The 19,210-nt window shown below is 42.5% G+C and overlaps 2 protein-coding genes across 6 annotated transcripts in view; one reads left to right on the top strand and one right to left on the bottom strand.

Annotated features, from left to right (window-relative positions):
• Window positions 1–8,577, top strand: part of CCDC146 (coiled-coil domain containing 146) — a 69,843-nt gene extending 61,266 nt beyond the window's left edge. For both annotated transcript variants that reach the window (XM_035126590.3, XM_088652122.1), the window contains exons 17-20: window positions 3,285–3,413; window positions 4,054–4,191; window positions 5,929–6,177; window positions 7,862–8,577. In XM_035126590.3, the coding sequence (XP_034982481.1) occupies window positions 3,285–3,413; window positions 4,054–4,191; window positions 5,929–6,177; window positions 7,862–8,065 (720 nt within the window). In that variant the 3' untranslated portion in view covers window positions 8,066–8,577. The remainder of the gene's footprint in view (window positions 1–3,284; window positions 3,414–4,053; window positions 4,192–5,928; window positions 6,178–7,861) is intronic.
• A 2,080-nt stretch (window positions 8,578–10,657) lies between these two features.
• GSAP (gamma-secretase activating protein) overlaps window positions 10,658–19,210 on the bottom strand; it is a 47,459-nt gene continuing 38,906 nt past the window's right edge. For all 4 annotated transcript variants that reach the window (XM_035126594.3, XM_088652129.1, XM_088652130.1 and 1 more), the window contains 4 exons: window positions 14,025–14,086; window positions 12,088–12,192; window positions 11,731–11,824; window positions 10,658–11,173 (listed from right to left, as the gene is read on the bottom strand). In XM_035126594.3, coding sequence (XP_034982485.1) covers window positions 11,082–11,173; window positions 11,731–11,824; window positions 12,088–12,192; window positions 14,025–14,086 — 353 coding nt within the window. In that variant the 3' untranslated portion in view covers window positions 10,658–11,081. The remainder of the gene's footprint in view (window positions 11,174–11,730; window positions 11,825–12,087; window positions 12,193–14,024; window positions 14,087–19,210) is intronic.

Genomic DNA, 19,210 nt, shown 5'->3' with positions numbered 1-19,210 from the left:
ATATGTTGATTCAAAAGCTAAGAATTTGGTTGCAGTTTCTAGCTACATTTGTAAGTATGATTACAGAGCAAGGCCATAACCTTAAACACACTTAGGTCAGTCACACTGAACACAGTGGGACTTCCTGCTGAAAGATACACAGTGTGTGTTTACGAAGTCAGTACAACAATATGGTCGCTACGGATAGTGAAAAACATCTTCAGGGTTAGATAGCATTTTGATAAAGCCTTTGCACAATGCATTGTGGTTTTCCTGTACTGTGCTATAACTTGTTGTGGAACTGGTGAGTTTCTGTTCTCATCAACCACAAGAGGGAGGAGGGAGTCTCAAAAAGAGTCTTTACCCTGTTTCTCATATTTTAAGACATACCCATAAAATAAGCCATAGCAGGATTTTTAAGCATTCAAGGAATATAAGCCATACCCCGAAAATAAGACATAGTGATAGGCGCAGCAGCAATGCCGGCCGCGGCAGGAGGAGGAGGAAAAAAATAAGACACCCCTTGAAAATAAGTCATAGTGTGTTTTTTTGAGGAAAAAATAAATATAAGACATGTCTTATAATATGAGAAACACGGTAGTATAAAGATGATTGCTTCATATACAGCACCACAATCAAGCACAGGTTTGCGACTAGCATTTAATGTCCCACGATGTGTACCCTACGCAGCCTCGTGTTTAGAGGGAGGCCAAGACAAAGTAGAGACTGTTGCCTGGGTGAGATTTATTCTATGCTGGCTAAACATCTGCCTTACAACAGATAAAGATCCTCTCCTCAGCAAAGTTTTGTTAGACCCCTTTCCTACCCCAGGGCTACAACAGTTTAACATACAAGGTACAGCAACTTGGGCTGTCAGTGGAACTTTTGCGATCGATGTCCCTACCATCTGCCAAGGCTATAATAAAAAATAGGTTGTGGGATATTGAACGCCAGGAACTAACAGTAGCAGCAGAGAAAACATGTTCCCCTCTTCACTTTCAACTTTCTTGGGCACATGAAATTAACCACAATTATATTGAGTTCTTGTTTAACCCCCAAGAAAGAAGGGCATTTTCGCTGGCCAGGTTCAACTCAAATCCATCAAACCTCCTTTGGGGAAGGTTCTCGGGCATGGTGGAAGGAGAAAGAATTTGCCCATGTGAAGACCACCTGGTGGAAACCCTTACACATATGGTTCTTAAATGTAAACCATATGCTGATCTCCGCCAGCAATTCCTAGACCAACTCTGCATCCCCAAATGGAAACCAGAGTTGGAGGTCATACATTTTCTATTACTGGGGAACGATCAGGAGCTCACCAAGTTAATTGCTAAATATCTCTATTTGGTTTTCTGTCATTGAAACACATTGCACACGTCTGATCTCCCTGGAGACCTAGAGATGTGACAATCGACTGCTTTGCCTCTTTTCTTTTGGCTAATGTTTTGTGCCACTGGGGAAGTGGTAATTCTGTATTGATTTGTTATGGATGTTTGTATGTGATGCCAAAAAAAGGTTTGATGATGATGATGACGATGACGACTAGCATTTAATAATAGCCAAAGTGACAAAACAAGCAACTAGCACATTTCATGCTACTTTTCTGGACATTTAAGAGAGCAAACAAGTGACCAACATAAAGCGTTCAGAGAAAACTTGCTGAAGACTATCACGGAAAGTTCTCCCATTACAAAAGGGCAGGAGGCCTGTATAAGTGTCATGCCAGGGGGTGTTGTGGGCTCTGCAGAGTCCTGCCCTACATCCTCAGAGTGGTGCTGTCATGAATATACACTCAATACTGGTAGCTTGTCCACAGATAGACCAAGGCTAGTGTAAATTTAGCCAGCACTGCAGCAAGGAACCACCAGAGAGGGGGAGCATTCTGTTGCTGCTGACTTACGACTAGGGCTGGTGTCTTCCATTCATTTGAATGGCACTACATAGGAAGATAAGGGACCCAGGTGGCGCTGTGGTTAAACCACTGAGCCTAGGGCTTGCTGATCAGAAGGTCGGCGGTTCGAATCCCTGTGACGGGGTGAGCTCCTGTTGCTTGGTCCCAGCTCCTGCCAACCTAGCAGTTCGAAAGCACGTCAAAATGCAAGTAGATAAATAGGAACTGCTACAGCGGGAAGGTAAACGGCGTTTCCATGTGCTGCTCTGGTTTGCCAGAAGCGGCTTTGTCATGCTGGCCACATGACCTATACGCCGGCTCCCTCGGCCAATAATGCGAGATGAGCGCGCAACCCCAGAGTTGGTCCTTTTACATAGGAAGATGGGAGAAATTCAATTGAGTTCACATTTAAAGGCAAACGTTCCTAAATTCACACTTTCCAAAATAATACACAAACCAAATCACAGCCAGCATTTGAAATTCACATTTCTCTGAATTTTGCAATGCAAAGTAATGGTGCATAAAACTGTATACAGTAGTGAAAGTAACCTACAAAAATGCATTATATCAGGGGAAATTGCTTTGCAAAAATGTGCATTGTAAGATAAATTTGCATTAAAATGCTGGGCTTTAAAAAATAAATTGCTAACTGATGTGGGAATGTGGAGAACTGAATTTAAGAGTGGAAAAACTAGAAACTGAGAGAAATCAAAATGGTGGGATTTGTCCATCCCTCATCCCTACTTGTACAGCAATGCCTCATGGTAGATTGTATAAAGAAAGGGGTACATTTTATATAGTGCTGAGCTGCCTATATGAGTGCTCAAGGGAACACTACCCACATCCTGTTATTTATGATATACGGTGGTGGCTTTGTTTTTTTAAAAAAATATTTTCATTTCAGAACACACATTCTGCTGTTCTGGTGTTGATTAACAAGCATTTCTCAGTTTCCAGAAATTTCACAATCTAATCCAAGTTTTAATGCGTTAGATTATAATGTGTTAGAGAATGTGTAATTCGGAGGGGCAGCTTTACCTTGTCTTTGTGCATCAAAGCGCCCCCCCCCATTTTAAAAGTTCTTTTAGTGTATTAAAAAAACCCAAACCTTCCTTTTTCCTGTGATGCAACTTGACTTCTGAGAACAGGAAGGACTGGATGGTTCAGCTTTGTAATAAAAACAGAGAACTCCACAGAGTGAATCACCTGCTGATTGTCCATTTCAGATCAGCAGATGTTTCTATTCCGCAGAATAGGGTTGTGTGTGTGTGTGTGTGTGTGTGTGGAAATGCAAGTATAACCGTGCTGAGTTTGGTTTCCCTTGAATATAGATATAGATAGATAACAATTATGTGTGTGGGGTGTGTGTGTGTGTGCTTATTAAGTTACCAGGCCTGATTCTCTCTCTCTCTAGTTTTCGCAATGCAAGGACAAGATTAAAAGCCTGGAAAAATTGTTTATAGACCCCAGTGGACAAAACAGAACAAGAGCACTGCCAGGGAAGGACCTCACTCTAGAAGAGTTGTACCACAAAATAGATGAGGTAATAACATCATTTGTATGTCCATGAGACTATTGGGGACAAGTGACCATGTTTCACTGTTAACTTGAGGTTGATTGAGAAGGGACATCTTAGAGCAGAACCAGACAATGTGAAAAACAGGAGGTTTCTGCTAAAAACAGCATCCTCATGTTGCCATCTCCCCAGTGCGCTCTATGTAGAAACACTTATTCTGTGTCCTGAAATTGTCACAAGTCCTTTACCCCACCCTGCCTCCCAGTGATGTTGAACACCGATGGAGATATGAGCAGCATCACTTATGCCAAGTGACTTGGAATATTGTGGAGGGTGGAGGCAAGAACTCGCCTGAGGAAGTTGTTTTCAGTGGGATGCCACGACCTTTATAATAACTGCCTATTGTTTGATTTATTTTATTAAAATTATATACTATCCTTCATCCAAGGAGTTTTATCACGGGGAGTTTACAGTCAGAAGAGCAAATTGAATTTTTAATTCAGATAATTAAAACCCATGAAATTCTCCTGAACCTCTGCCAACCAACCCTGAAACATTCATTGTTTTTTAGAATATATAATGCATAATCAACTATATAAAGTGGATTTTTGTAGACTTTGCCCCTAATGATTAATTGTATACATTAATGAATCTGCTTGCACTATAGTTAGAAATAAAGTTGACACAAAAAGAAGAGAAATTGCTTGAGAAGGACTTTATCTTTGAGCAAGTTGTCCGGCTGACAGACAAAATACAGGCCAAGGCTGAAAACGGCAAGGAGGACACATTAATATTGGCAAAGAAGGTAAAGTCATCCACTATCCAGTTTAGATACAGATATCTACACATTTCAGCATGTCTGTTGGGTGCTTAAATGGGTTACATTTTCTTATTCCAAAATCCAGGTGATTTAACCTCCAATGACTTCTATCTTATTCCTAAGAAATTCGATGAACACAGAATTGTGAGCTGCATATATTGATTTCAATAGATTGAGATTGAAATTGCAACATTAACTCGCATCCAGTTGCAATATGAACAAAATTCAAATCCACATCCTTGTACACATTCTGGTGCGGCTAGATTTGCGTAAATACCTTGAGTTGTAAAGGAGTCCTAGTATAAAATTATTTCTCTAGAGAAAAGTGTGGCCCGATATTATTTTTTGCCAGATTGTGCCTAAGCACACAGAAGGGTTAACAAAGCAATCTTATATATACAGAAGGAGAAAACATGGTTTGTTTGTTTTTGGCCAGGGCAGAAAGTTGGAGTGACAGACTTTCCGGGCCCCTCCCCTGGTCAGCTATTGGTTTTTTTAAATGTTTTTATAGTAAGTAAGTAAAACCTTTATTGGCATCAAACAAACTCGCATACAAAATAATAACAGATTAAAACTGTCACTGTGGCAAACGCTGTGCCAAGAGAGGGAAGGGAATAATCCGCCATCCGCTTTCACGACAATGGGGCTTCCGGCGACTCAGACGACTGCAGAGTACAACGCCGAGAAAATAGTAAATTAAGATATTGAGCCACCATCTCGGTGAGGACCGGGTCCTTCCCCAGCAAGAGGAACCGCAAGATTTCCCGCTCTGGTCTCCCTCTGGGAATGCAGAGCCGGTCCAGGAACCGTTGACGAAGGTCGACGTAAAGGTTACAATGAAAAACCATATGTGGAAGGCTTTCCACCTGAGGGTCATGACACGGACAGATCCTCTCATCCTTCGCCCTGCCCGAGAATCTTCCCCACAGGAGGTTCGATGGATTTGCATTGAACCTGGCCAACGAAAATGCCCTTCTTTCCTGTGGGTTCAGTAGGAAGTCAAGATAGTTAGGTTTTGTTTCATGAGCCCACGGGAGGTGGAAAAGAAGGGGGGAACATGTTGTGCCTGCTGCCGCTATAAGATCCTGTCTCTCAATGTCCCACAACCTAGTAATGACTGTGGCTTTGGCAGATTGTAAGGACATTGAGCGGAGGAGTTCTATTGAAAGCCCCAGTTGCAGTACCTTCCTATTGAAGTGTTGCAGCCCTGGGGGGAGGAAGGTGTCCGAAAGCATTACCTGGAGGAAGGGATCTCTGTCAGAGTTGAGGCAGATTTTTAGCCAGAATATAAGGAATCTTGCCCAGGCGACAGATTCCACCTTGTGTTGAGCTCCATGTGCGTCCCTCCCGAAGCTGCGCGCTCGGTGGAAGAGGACGACCTTCCCAGATAGAAGGAGTGTACCGTTCTTCGGTCAAGGGTATACGATAGCTGCGCTCCCCTGCTAGAACCTCCAAACAAGCTCAAATGTTTTTATAGGAGGGGAAATAAATGTGCAACTCTAGGGCTGACATAGCTTGTTGGCTTTCCTGGGGACATGTTAGAGTAGCTGGGGACCTTTGGATCAAACAGCTGATTTGCAGGGCACCTGCTATTTTCAGGTGCCCTGCAGATGAGACAGCATCAGGGCTTCCTGGCATATCCATGAGGAGTCTCCCACCCTCAGAGAAGGAAGCTGCTTTGGGGGACTGGGTATATCATTGTGCTTTTGCTGCTCATTTCAGATGAATGGACTACAAGAGAAAATAAAAAGTACAACCCAAAAGATGATGGCTCTTATTGCAGAGTTGTCTATGAAACAAGCACATGCCATTAAGCTGCAGCAAGAAATGAGAGACAAAGAACAGTTTTTAATGACCATCACCTCCAGGTTGGAAAAAGGTCTCCCGCTTCCTAAGGAGGTAGAGACTGAGTGGTTAAAGGTGTTGCGTGATGAAGAAGTGTATAAGGCAGCAATGGAAGCCAAAGCAAAAGTGAGTTTCTGCCGGGATACTGCTCTTTGCAAGCTCATTTTGTGTTTTCTTCAATGTGGATTTAAGAATCCTTTGACATGGACTTCTAGGTGGTAGTCAAAGGCCTATGTTCCATTGGTAGCACCATTCTGACAGAATCTCTACTTGACTGCATCTCGTAGCCCTTCAGATCCTTAAGCAGCTCATCAGATATCCCACTTTAGGCAAGGGACCTAAGAGATCGTTTGATGTTTCTATAGCTCAGGTTTATCATTTAAAGTAATTGTTATAGACAGTGCAGAACTCCCAACTTTTTTGACTGACTGACAACCTTAAGTTCTTGAACTTCTTTCAGGAGGCCAAAAAGTTTCATAGAATCATAGAATTGTAGAGTCAGAAGGGACCACAAGGGTCATCTAGTCCAACCCCCTGCAATGCAGGAATTTTTTGCCCAAGGTGGGGCTTGAACCCACGACCCTGAGATTAAGAGACTCCTGCTCTACTGTTGAACTTTTTCTAGGGAGCTTCCGAAAACACAGGGCTCGTTGCCTCCCTTAACGAGCTACTTTTGGAAGAGAAGCAAAGCACCAAAAACGTGCAACACGCCAACTCACAATCCACCCCAATTCCTCCACCCAGAAAACGTGCTTTCTGTCCACAACACCAGGATGATGATGGACACAGAGTCCGCCCGAACACTCTGGAGAGATGCCAGAACTAAGTTCTGGAGTGTTCAGGCTGAAAAAATGCTCTGTTCATAGCATCTCAGTAATAAGAGAATAGTGAGGAGAGAGCCCAAGTGCTGTTGAAACTGGCAACTCAAAGTATAAGTTGTGGAGTGAGACTACAGCCAGATATATTGTCTCAGAAGAACAATCTGGTGGCATTTTAGAATTTCTACTCCCCTCATCTGCTAGGACAGCCATGGAAGGCAGCTGTAGAACTTAGCTTATCAGCCTTGATATTCATATTATCATCATTGCAGAACCCATATATCAGAGCCGTGGCACTAGATAGGCTCCTTTACTGAAGCGTGGGGCCAGGCTAGACATAATGTAGATTTGTGATAAGGACAGGTACTGTATTGACAATCTTTTTCCTCTGCAGTACTAACAGTAGCTTAGAGGAAGGTGACAAATTAGGTTGGAGAAAACAATGCAGTGGGAAAGGGCTAAGCTATCCCCTCCCCATTCAATTCAGCAGCCAAAACAAAGAATGGCCAAAACAATGAAAAAATGCACAATAATACAACCTGCTTGATATCCTTGATATCTTATCTATCTGTGCTCTTGTCTACAATAATTCTACTACTGAAGCACACTAAAGTGCAAAATTTTATTCCATGTGAACCAAAACACAGAAATCCTCCCAAAATTCACACTTCTCCAAATTTTGCAATTCAGCCAAATAATGTGTATGAAAATACATTAGGGAAAATAGCCTGGTAAAATGTGTATATGGGGGGTGGCGGCACTTAATTGCTGATTAATTTTCATAAGGACTTTGATTAAGAAACAACAAAAAATGATAGTGTGAATTGTGGAGAACTAAACTGCAGATGGGAAAAATGAGAAACCGAAAAATGACAGATTTGCTTATCCCTGGTTCACACTAATGTCCTGGTTCTTTTGAACCATATAGCACTCATAACAGCTGTTTTAATTAATAGCCTGCATTTAACCAGTTAAAAATTCTGTTTTTACAGCGTGCTACAGAAGAGGAACAATATTCCTTACCAACTTCTGTATTCACTACAGCCGAGCAACGTCCCAATGCCTACATCCCAGATGATGAAAATGTTCTCCCTCTGCCACGGCCCTATGGCGCACTGGCTCCTTTCAAACCAGGCGAGCCTAGTTCAAATCTGAGGCATGTAAGGAAGCCAATTGTGAAGCCAATTGAAATCTAAAGAGACAGAACCTTGCAGAAGTTATAATTCAGGGTCTACTCTTATGTTCAGAGTCAGGACTCCCCACAATGTTATTAATAGGGCATAACAGACCCCAGAGTGTTGTTGACAAACATTCCCTAGTGTCACACAACACTTAATGAAATGAATGGTGTTGTACAGTAGGGGTTGGCAAATTGTACCCCCTTTAAGTATTTTATTTATTTAAAAACTATAAAGCAGATTTCCCCATATGTTTGTGTTGCAAAAAAATCTATATTTTAAATAACCACAAGTAGTAAATTAAACCTAGATAGTCATCAATACAAAGCTCCTATCACCTTTATGCAGTTATTATCCAAACATTTAAGGCAGCATTTTGAAATGTTTGGAGGCTGCCAAGTAGTTTGGTAGCTTTATCTCCCATACTTTATACAATCAGTTATTAACATTTACTATCTGTGCCTTCTTGTTTTCTGCAGATGTATGAAGTACTCTTTCAATGCACAAATAAAAGTAACTGTGAAATAAAATGAGGTGGTTGTGCTTATTTAAATTTGTGATTACATTCCTTCCTCTTAAAAGGCAAAGAAGATGGCTTGGTAACTTTAAACATCTGCATTATAGTAGCAAGGAAGTATTGCCACAAAAATAGGAAAGGAGTAAATTACTGCACTTATATAAGCAAAAACCGATATGTTTTCTAGTGAGGGTGTGCACCAACCACAATAATCTGTTTGGCACTTTGTAAAGCAAACTACCTTAGTTGGAGGCGATTTATTGGTTGACTGATTTAATGGGTCCACCCAAGCCTACTTCATTTACCTTCCCCCATTCACTATTTTGGGGGTGGTTGTAAAAATATTTCACTTAACCCCCCACCCCAAATGTTTCGCCAGCAATCGGTCAGAAGATTGCAGACACGAGAGAGGTGTCCCTGCCTGAGTAACAAAGCTGCTGATTTGTGTAGACAAGTAAGACGACAAAGGCCTGCTGTGCTGGGCACTTAAAAGCTTGACCTGTAAACTCACAATACATTGCTCCTACTTTCCTCTCCCCATTCTGGCATTATCTTCAAGCTTGGAAGAGACAAGCTATTGCTCTTGAAAACCTGCATCCTGCCGAGACCTGGAGGATTAGAGTGTGTTGTCAATTACAAACTAAACCTGCCAGCCATTAAGGAGATCCCCCAAATGAAGGCTGGTCCTTTAGGGCAAAGGAGACCCTGTTCCCCTCCCCAACTTCAGCCAGCCCTGGCTGCATGTCTTCTTACAGACAACCAATCCAGAAGGTGACACAGCTGTCAGCTTCCTCTTCCCGAGCCTCAGGGTTGGCATTTTAGACCTCAGGAGGGAGGAGGGAGGGGAGAAAGTAGCACCAGTTGCCTCTGCCTCTCAGTGTCTCTGACTCCAGCTACAGTTGTCCTCTCTACCTTCCAGTCCAGCCACCCTCTTCAGATGCTGGCGCTTAAGCTAGAGACTTAAGTTGCAATTTTTCAACGTCGTTCCCCCTCCCCCTCCTCCATCCTGGTTAAACTTTGAGACACAGTTTCACTTTTCTACAGCTTTTTTTAAATGTCTGGATTTCTGAGCCAGACAAGACAGGCATTCCCACTTACATGCTCACCTTGAAAAAGCCCCCCCCCCAATCTCTTTTAAGTAACCTGCATTGCCTTATCTGTACAATATTTTGCACTCCCCCACTTTCTAGATCTGAATCCCACACATATTTTAATCCTGTTGCACAGTATGTGACTAATTTCAGTGGGACTACTCTTGAGTATGAAATAATGGGCTTAGGTAGACCATGACATAGTTGGGTACCACCCATTAGGCTTATATAGCAAAACAGTTATCTGTTTAAAATGATGCTCTGGTTAAAAAGACTTCAATACACAGCACTCTGATGGAATCAATTTCAGCTGCAGTTTTCCCACAATTAATTATAGTTCCATCCTACTGGAATAGGACATTCAAATATGCAGAGTCTGACTTAAATTTGTGGAAGAAGTCTTTGTCCACTATAAGTCAAATACTTAGATAACAGGGTGTTTTTTGTTTTGCTTTTTGTTTGTACCGTAGCTGCAAGGAAAATGCCAAGTTTTCCCTTTTCTCACGAGGAAGCCTATTCAGCATAAGGGAATTTCCCTTAAAAAAAGGGATAACTTGGCAGCTATGGACATCAGTTTAATGGTATGCCAGCATGCAGGAAACTGAAAATGTTTCTGATTGGAATCCAACTTTTCTAACGCTGTTACTGTTCACAGCTAAGAAAACAAAGATGCCTAGAGCTTTACAAAAATAGGTGAGAAGCAAGAGCGAGATGCATGACTTTTTTGACAGCAACTATTTCTTTTTGGACTGACACTTAATCTACATCTATCAGCAAGAGACACATTCCCGTCCTACTGATTTAAATGCAAATCGCCTCTCACATCAATATCAACAAGCTTTAATAATGGTTAACTTAAAAGTGGATCCTACCCACTGATTGCTAAGGGGGAATACAGATATAAATATGCCCCAGTTGAAATTTAGTTGCCTTGCAGAAGTTTCATGTGATTGTAGCAAAATAAACAAAAGAAAGATGACAATTTACATAAGCAAGGACATATTAAGTTTCAAATTTTTACATTTATTCCCATTATTTACAGAGAGCTATTTTATTCATACTTCCCAAGTTCATAAATGGATCTCTTCTACATCAGTGTACAACAGCTGCCGATTTCTTTTTGATCTGTTAAACAGTATAGTTACCCCATAGTCAGAATTTATTTGCCAGAATCTGAACTGGAATAGCAGGCAAATTGAGCATAAGTTTGTAATTCTGACCTGAAAGTCACCGCGTTTGGGGCACAGCAACTTTGGCATGTATCCCATTACTAATAAGTAGTGACAATGAAAGAGTCACTATGCTGAACTCACTCTCAGTAGTCAGCAGAAGTTTCAGTATTTCTCCTGAATCAGTCCATGTCACTAACAGACATAGCAAGGCTGAGATGCAGCCGAGGTAATAAGGTCGCTTTCGTTAAGTTTCACTAAAGACCTAAGAGCAGAGTCGTGTGCTTCAGTGCCAACTCTTCCACACATCTTGCATTCATGTTATCCTGTGCCATGGAAGTCATCCATCCTAGGAAGGATCACAAAGGGCGTGAATTTGAGAGGCTTATTGTTAATGCTGGTGGATACAAATGCAGCAAAAGCACAATTAGTTTTTTAGCACTCCTTAAAAAAAACACCTCATGTCACACGGCTGGCATATGGGAATCTCATCGCATGCAGTGCAATGGTTGCTTCTCACGGCAGCAGACACAAAAGAGGAAGGTGAGGTTCTGTAAGTAACCAGTGTGCTGTGGAAGGAGCTTCTCAGCAGCCACAGTCTGAAATGTGTGAGGTGCATCAGGCACTGATGAATTTTATAAAGCGTTTAACAAGCGTGCCACAGTTTTGTTGCTTACCTGCTTTTCCGGTGTATTTATATGTAACCAACATTCAATAAAAATGTGGTTTTTTGGGGGGAGGATAATTTTGCCACTAATTAGCATTAAGGAAGCTGCAAGTTGGGCTTCATAATTCTATCTTCCAGCAAGGTGCATGTGAACCCCAGAACAACATGGCAATAGCAAGATGTGATGCATTTTTAAACAATCAAGGAACTTGGGTAGAAAAGTGCAGGAGTTTACTTACCTTGACTCTCCACCTCTGCCAGCATATTGACCAAGTAGTTAAGCGGCAGAAACTCTATTTGAGGTGTCGAACTCTCCATAACTAGCATACTGTACTGTGAAGGAAAATGCATTTTAAGTATGAATAACAGTAAAGCCCTTTAACTTCTAAGACTCAATTTATCCAGATCCCCCTCATCTCTGTTCCCCGCTTTCCTGCTATGCCACTTAGACTCAGACACTCCTGTCTTCCAAACTTCTGATCTGGTGTTCCAGTGCCACTCAAGCGAATGGAGGTTTGCAAATTTCCATGTGGAAATTTCCAGGTGGACAAGAATCACAACAACTTCAAGTTGAGGTTTAATCCCAAGGTACTTACCTGTTTACTGCTGAGTTTCTCAAGCGAGAGTTTAACATAGTTCCTTGCAATAGTGTTGGTGCTTATAGGGTGATTCCAGAGTTGACTAACCTTACGACCAATCGCCTATAATACAAAATAAAATAAGGTTAGATATCCAAAGGGCAATGCAGCATTGATCTGTTCCTTTTTGGATGATGATTAATTTACATTGTAAAGGTAAAGGGACCCCTGACCATTAGGTCCAGTCGTGACCGACTCTGGGGTTGCGCGCTCATCTCGCATTATTGGCCGAGGGAGCCGGCGTATAGCTTCCAGGTCATGTGGCCAGCATGACAAAGCCACTTCTGGCGAACCAGAGCGGCACACGGAAACGCCGTTTACCTTCCCTCTGTAGCGGTTCCTATTTATCTACTTGCATTTTGACGTGCTTTCGAACTGCTAGGTTGGCAGGAGTTGGGACCGAGCAACGGGAGCTCACCCCGTCACAGGGATTCGAACCGCTGACCTTCTGATCAGCAAGCCCTAGGCTCAGTGGTTTAACCCACAGTGCCACCTGGGTCCTACAATTTACATTGTAGTCCAGTCCTAAACCACATCTACTCAGATATGAGTCACACCAAGTTCAATGGTGTTTACTCCTAAGTAACTGGGGTTAGGACTGCAGCCTTATTCTGCCCAAATAATAATTATTAATAAACAATAACAGCATAAGCCACTATTTCAGATGTAGGCTTCATGACAGCCATCTTCAAATGTCTAAAGGGCTGTCACGTGGAAGATGGAGCAAGCTTGTTTTCTCCTGATCGGGAGGGTAGGACATGAACCAGTCAAATCAAGTTACAGTACAAGAAATGTAGCTCTAATAGCAAATGACATGCTTTCTCCACCATAGTGAAAATCCTGCTTGTACAATGTGGTCAACAGCATTCTTTAGACTCCAGAATTCTTCAGCTAGTACCCAAAAGGTCAAATGCAGCCTAGCAGGGGGTCTGCAATGGTCTGCTTCCTTCACACAAAGCTCTGCCCTGTTAATGCCAGGTAGCTGCATTGTTACTTTTTGTATAATGCTTCTTCCCTACCAATTCCCCAATGAAATCATCAGGACAACTGAATCAAGAGGCAAGTGTCAAAAAGGGACAAAAGATTAATGTTCCTAATAAACTACATGCAACAAAAGAGGCAAAGTAACATTAGTTCTGGCTCCAAACTTAAATTAAAGTGTAATTGAAGAGTTCTGACCCTAAGTTTCATAAGGACTTGAGATGCAACACGGCAGCCCCCGAAGGAATGCCATTCAGTGGACTCCTTCCACTCCCTAAAACAAAATGTAGCAAAGACAGAACCAGCTTTGTTTTGGCCATGCAGCCAAATAAAGAACCCCTTTCTGTAAGGAAGTTCAATTAGCCCTTCTTGTTTCTTGAAATAGACATGGCAGCCTATAGAAAGGAATGCAAAACTACAAGCCCAACTTCAGACAGCATACAAAAGCTACAAGGCTGACTGACGGCTGAGCACTAAGAGCCACCGGAGAGAAGCAAAGTGGTCACAATCTCCTCTTGGTTGTCCACACTAAATCTTGGCTTGACTTGTGTTCAAATGAAGATCCTGTCTCACTGCCTCTGCAGAAGTGAACCAATGGCCAGAGACAATACTGCCTGGCTTTCAGTCCATGCCATTTAAAAACATTCCCCGTGTTAAAAGCTAATGACCAGGAGTCAATGTTGTTTTCTCACTGCCTTATAGCAGTAAGATGCCAACCTAAGCCATGATAAGCTTTTGACACACATTCCACAAGTGGCCATTTTACAGTTATTCAAAACATTCTCCTCTAAGCCCCACTTCCCAAATTGGTGTTGACCTTTTAATGGAATAAAAGAAGTACAGCTGACTTCATCCATAACACGTATGTTCCCCACAAACAGATTTAATACAAAACAAATAATTCACACAGTTACCTCAGGAAGCCTTATGAGGATACTCAGTTTGAGCTTTTCGTTCTTTTCGGTGTTGTCCAGCTCTAAAAACAAAAGGATACGAGAAAAGGAAAGGAAAAAGGTCACTGACTATACAAATCCTCATTCAGCTACATTTACTCCAAGTGGCACTATCTTAAAAAGTTAATCGCCCGTATGCAAGCTTTTCCTTTCTTTTTTATAGCCACTCTTACACAAATGGAAGCGGGCAAGAAGGGCTGAGCTGCAATTGCCATGGCTGCCTTCCATTTGCTGCACAGAAACCACATATGCCGCTGAGAAAAAGTGAAATAGAGCGGAACCTCGGTTTTCGAGCGTCTCGGAAGCCAAACATTTCGGTTTTCAAACGCCGAAAACCCAGAAGTGAATGCTTCTGTTTTTTAACACACCTCAAAAGTCAAACAGCTTCCGAGGCGCGTTTCTCCATTCTCTCAATGAAATTTGGCGGCTGCCCATTGCGCCTTGGTTGTCAAACATTACGGAAGTCGAACGTTTTTCCAGAATGGATTACGTTTGACAACCAAGGTACCACTGTAATGTTTTCATTTCCTTTTGAAGGAATATTGTATGAAAAAATACAACGTCTGAATAATATAACGTCTCTGAAAAAGAAGTCGAAACAAAGCCATTTCCCTTCTTCCTGGGGCATTTGTGGTTTCGGATCACAGCACATGAGGTGCAGCAATGGTGGACCAGCTGCCACTTTGCCTTTTTGGCTTCAGTAAGACGCGGGTGGCGCTGTGGTCTAAACCACTGAGCCTAGGATTGGCTGATCAAAAGGTCGGCAGTTCGAATCCCTGCAATGGGGTGAGCTCCCGTTGCTCGGTCCCAACTCCTGCCAACCTAGCAGTTCGAAAGCACATCAAAGTGCAAGTAGATAAATAGATACTGCTCCAGCGGGAAGGTAAACGGCGTTTCCATGCACTGCTCTGGTTCACCAGAAGTGGCTTTGTCATGCTGGCCACATGACCCAGAAGCTGTATGCTGGCTCCCTTAGCCAATAAAGCGAGATGAGCGCCGCAACCCCAGAGTCATCCGCGACTGGACCTAATGGTCAGGGTCCCTTTACCTTTAAGGTTTAAAAAATGCTGAGTGAGCACCAGTCGCCACCTCACCTCAGTACAGATCCCCCTCCCACCACCCAAAGGGAATCATGTTGTGCCTCCTTGTTATTTTGAACTGTATTTCATTCAATTGAGAGGGATAATGATGTGATAAATGGAGGTAATTGAAGAGAATTTGATTTTGGAGGAGGATCAGGACAGGAAATTAATTGTGGGTAATGGGGTAATTAATTGAACTGATCTGGACGACATGTGAAGATATTATCTGGTGATTAGGACAGAAAATTAACTAGCTTGCCTTTCATGAAATAGAGTTCTAGTAATTGTTTCGCAATATGCATATATGCATATAAATTAGCATATACAAATTTCATACAATGTTGTGCCTGTGGGCTTTAGATCACTTTAGCATTTTTGCACCTCCCTGTTACCTGCCCACCCAGATACATTTCAGTACAATCATTCAATATCACCACATAAAACTAGAAAAATGGGGCCACAGATAATAAACTAAGTCCCAGTGGTGGGCACATCCCACACAGTCATGAGGAAAATAAGAAGTCCACTTCAACAGTTCTCCCTTTGTCTATCACTCAAGGGGGATCCCACCAAACCAGACTTACCCTCTACCCTGTTGGAGGAACTGGACATAGAGGAAGATATATATTTCCTACCTGAGAACAAATCACCCCATCTGTAAGGTAAGCTAACAGGTGCATGGTCAGCTAAGCCAGCTGCTATGGCAACGGCCCAGTGCCACCTATCTAAGTGATCGAGGCACATCAGTGGGTCTGGGGTCTTGTGCTGCAGTGTTGGAATCAGTCTTGTGAAGTGGGTGAGTCTGACTAGAAGCATGAGTCGGTACGTGTATGTTATGTCTTGAAGTGCTGGAACAACAGAGATACTTTGTACTTGTATATACAGTATCTGTATCTGTAGCTACAAAGCCTACAGGCTGTATTACTGAAGCCTTATCTTCTGCAGCAGTAAACTATTTTGGACCTTAAGATGCCTCTGTGTGCTGACTGGAACTGGGGGAAACGGAAACATCCACTACGTGTCTCTCTCACTTCAGATTCCCAACATATCAGGCCATCACCAGGCCCGTCCTAGCCATAGAGGCTAGTGGCGCGGAGAACCACGCGCTGGGCGCTGGAAGGGTGCCAAGTGAGTGCAGGGTTCTGGCGATCTGGCCAGGACTGCGCTCCTTCTCCGAGATCTCCGCGCTGTGCCTCCTTCTCATTTCCCCAGCGCTGGGTTCCGCTCAGTCGAGCTTTGCCACCAGCACGCGCACAGCGCCCAAGCAGCTCTTGCTGGTCCCGCGGTGCGCGCGCTGGTGGCGAAGCTTGACTGAGCGGAACCCAGCGCTGGGGAAACGAGAAGGAGGTGCAGCGCGGAGTCCTTGGAGGTGGCCTCCCGCTGCTGCCACGGTCCGCTTGGCACTCCCGGGCCCTTGGAGAGGTGCTGGAGGGACCTAGCGCCAGGGCGCTGGGTGGGCTTAAGACGGCCCTGGCCGTCACCATTGCTGAGGCTTAGAGACCTGTCTCCCACAGCACCTGGCTTACAACAGCCTATACTGTATCAATATCAATATCCTGACTGAGAGTATGTATCCCTTTGGTGTCAGCCTCTTTGGTGATGACACCGCCAGCCATAGCAGAGCCTTATTTTTTGCAACCAGCCCTTCCCTGCTTAGTCCTCTGTAGGACTGCTCCCAGTGGGGAAAGTGGGGTGAGGCAGGCTCTGGACCCCACCTGTATATAGCATTCACTCAGCAGGTGATAATTACAGCTATCATATAAAAGTAGCGAGAAATAATGTGACTTGCATTATGAACACACATAGACATATTTCACTCAATAAGACTTTCGGAATGAAAAGAGGGTTAAAAATGACACATACAACCAAGAATTCTAAATAATAAATATAAAAGAGACCATCAAACTTGCACGTTTTTTCCTTCATGGAAATTAACCAATTAATTTTATCCAAGTAGGGGAAGCACATTAACAGAAGCAGAACTCCTACAAGGCATTAAATCTCCCTCCTAGCTTGGGCAATCGAACCACGAGGGTATCATGGCTGATTGTATCAAATGCCGCTGAAAAATCAAAGAAAAGCAACAGCATCGCATTCCTTTGTCTGTCTCCCAATGCAGGTCTTCCTTCATACAGGGCAGCCAAGTCAGTCTCTGTACCAAAGCCAGGCGTCCAATTGAAATTATCCAGAAAACTGGTTTCATCCCAGAGTATTTGGAGCTTTAGCTACAAAGAACTAGAGCTTAGCTTTTCAAAAGGGTGGAAACCAAAACAAACAGAACACCCAAGTCTGTGCCACAAATAAAGCAGATTTATATAGAAAACTGGTCCGGATTTTCATGTAGTGTCATGCTGGCGAAAGAATGCCACCCACTTCTTTAAGAAAAGATGGCCTTGAATTGCACTGAGGACAGTATGAAGAATGTGTCTTAATGCTGGTTTTGTTAATGCATATTCATATCCAAATGTATATTTGTACTTTGCTATCAACCCTGTCCCTCTCAAAACAGCTTGTAAGCAAGACAACTTATGAAACCAACATTTTAAATCTCAGTTACCCTAGCACACAATCTAAGTAAGTTTGAGCCAATATGCTCTCAAATATAATTTTAATGTAATTGCGTGAGTGCATATTAGCATGAATTCAAGAACACAGGATTTTACAATAGCCTTTCTAATATATAACCCTATTTGTGCATTGCTAGTAAAACAATACTTTCGAGTTAAGTGGCTGGGACCATTTTTTAAAATACAGCTACAAGAAAAAGTTAAATAAAGAAGAAAAACAATGTCCAGTTACATTGAAACAACTGTTTTTAAATGCCAAGCACAGTTGACACTGAAAAAGGACATTTGCTCTCCCTGTAGTGTGTAGTTGCAAAAACATGTACTGCAACCTATTGGCTGTGCATTTCTCCAGCAGCAACCCATAATGTTTAAGGGGAAAACACATGATGTAATCCCATGATGTCACACATGTCCTTAACAACAAATTACAGAAAGAAGAGGGTGCTGTTTTGATCATCATCACATACAGGTCTGGTCTGATGCAAACACTTTAAGTATGATGACCAGAATAATAAAACATAAAGCTTTTAAAAACTGGAATATTTGCTCTTTCTACAAATCATAACATCCCTTTATCATGGCAAAACACAACCATTAACGAGAGTGAATTTCTTCAGGAGAGAATTTTGTTAACCAAACTACTTCAAAGTCCTAATGAGGAACCAAAACATCAGTCCCTCCAGGCCGTTTCACAGTTTAGAAGCCCACGCTTTCAAGGCGGAACAGACAATTAGTTCAGTCAACTTAGATGCTTCATGGTTGTCGGAATCATGGCCTCCTCCCCTAATAAATACCAGCTGAACAGAGCTATATAAAGCAGACGCACAAGAGAGGAGATTTGCAAAATTGTTTGTTTGATAAAGAAACACTGTGGGTGTGTTATTGTAAAGCTGTAGCAACGAGTACTCTGGAGGAAGTGAAGCCCCTTTCCAGTATTTCCATTTCCAAGATAAATACATTACGACCTGTGCAAGGAACACAGTAACTGAAAAAGGCCCCAGAATTGTAGGATACAAACATACATGCAGAAGGCTTCCACCCAATTATTGCCATGTCTGTCAACTTATTTTAGATCCACTGTTTACATAATTAAACCATTCTAACACAATTTTCTGCTTTCTACGCTCTTCTATTAGCACGAATTCAGTTAAATCAAATATTTCTGCCCACAATTTACTATGTTCTTTGTTGCAGCTAAAATATTTGAATTGAACTTAAATGTTACAGAGATAATATAAAATGTCTTGTGGCATCTTAAAAGGCCAACAAATTAATGAGGCATGTCAATGAAAGGTGAGACAAGACACTTCTGTTTTTGCTACCCTTCCGATTATCAATGCTATAAACACAAGAGTATGAAGAGCCATGAAAGACTGGAGTGAATCTTAGCCTCACTCATGTCCTGCCCCCTGGAAAGTTTAGTGTGAACCAAAATCAAACTCTTTTTTGGTACGCATCCTCTTTCTTTAAAACAAAAACAAAAACAGATCCCACCTGT

Source organism: Zootoca vivipara, chromosome 9 (genome assembly GCF_965207765.1).
Source record: "Zootoca vivipara chromosome 9, rZooViv2.hap1.1, whole genome shotgun sequence".
NCBI lineage: Eukaryota > Metazoa > Chordata > Lepidosauria > Squamata > Lacertidae > Zootoca > Zootoca vivipara.
This window is presented reverse-complemented; position numbering and strand designations above follow the sequence as displayed.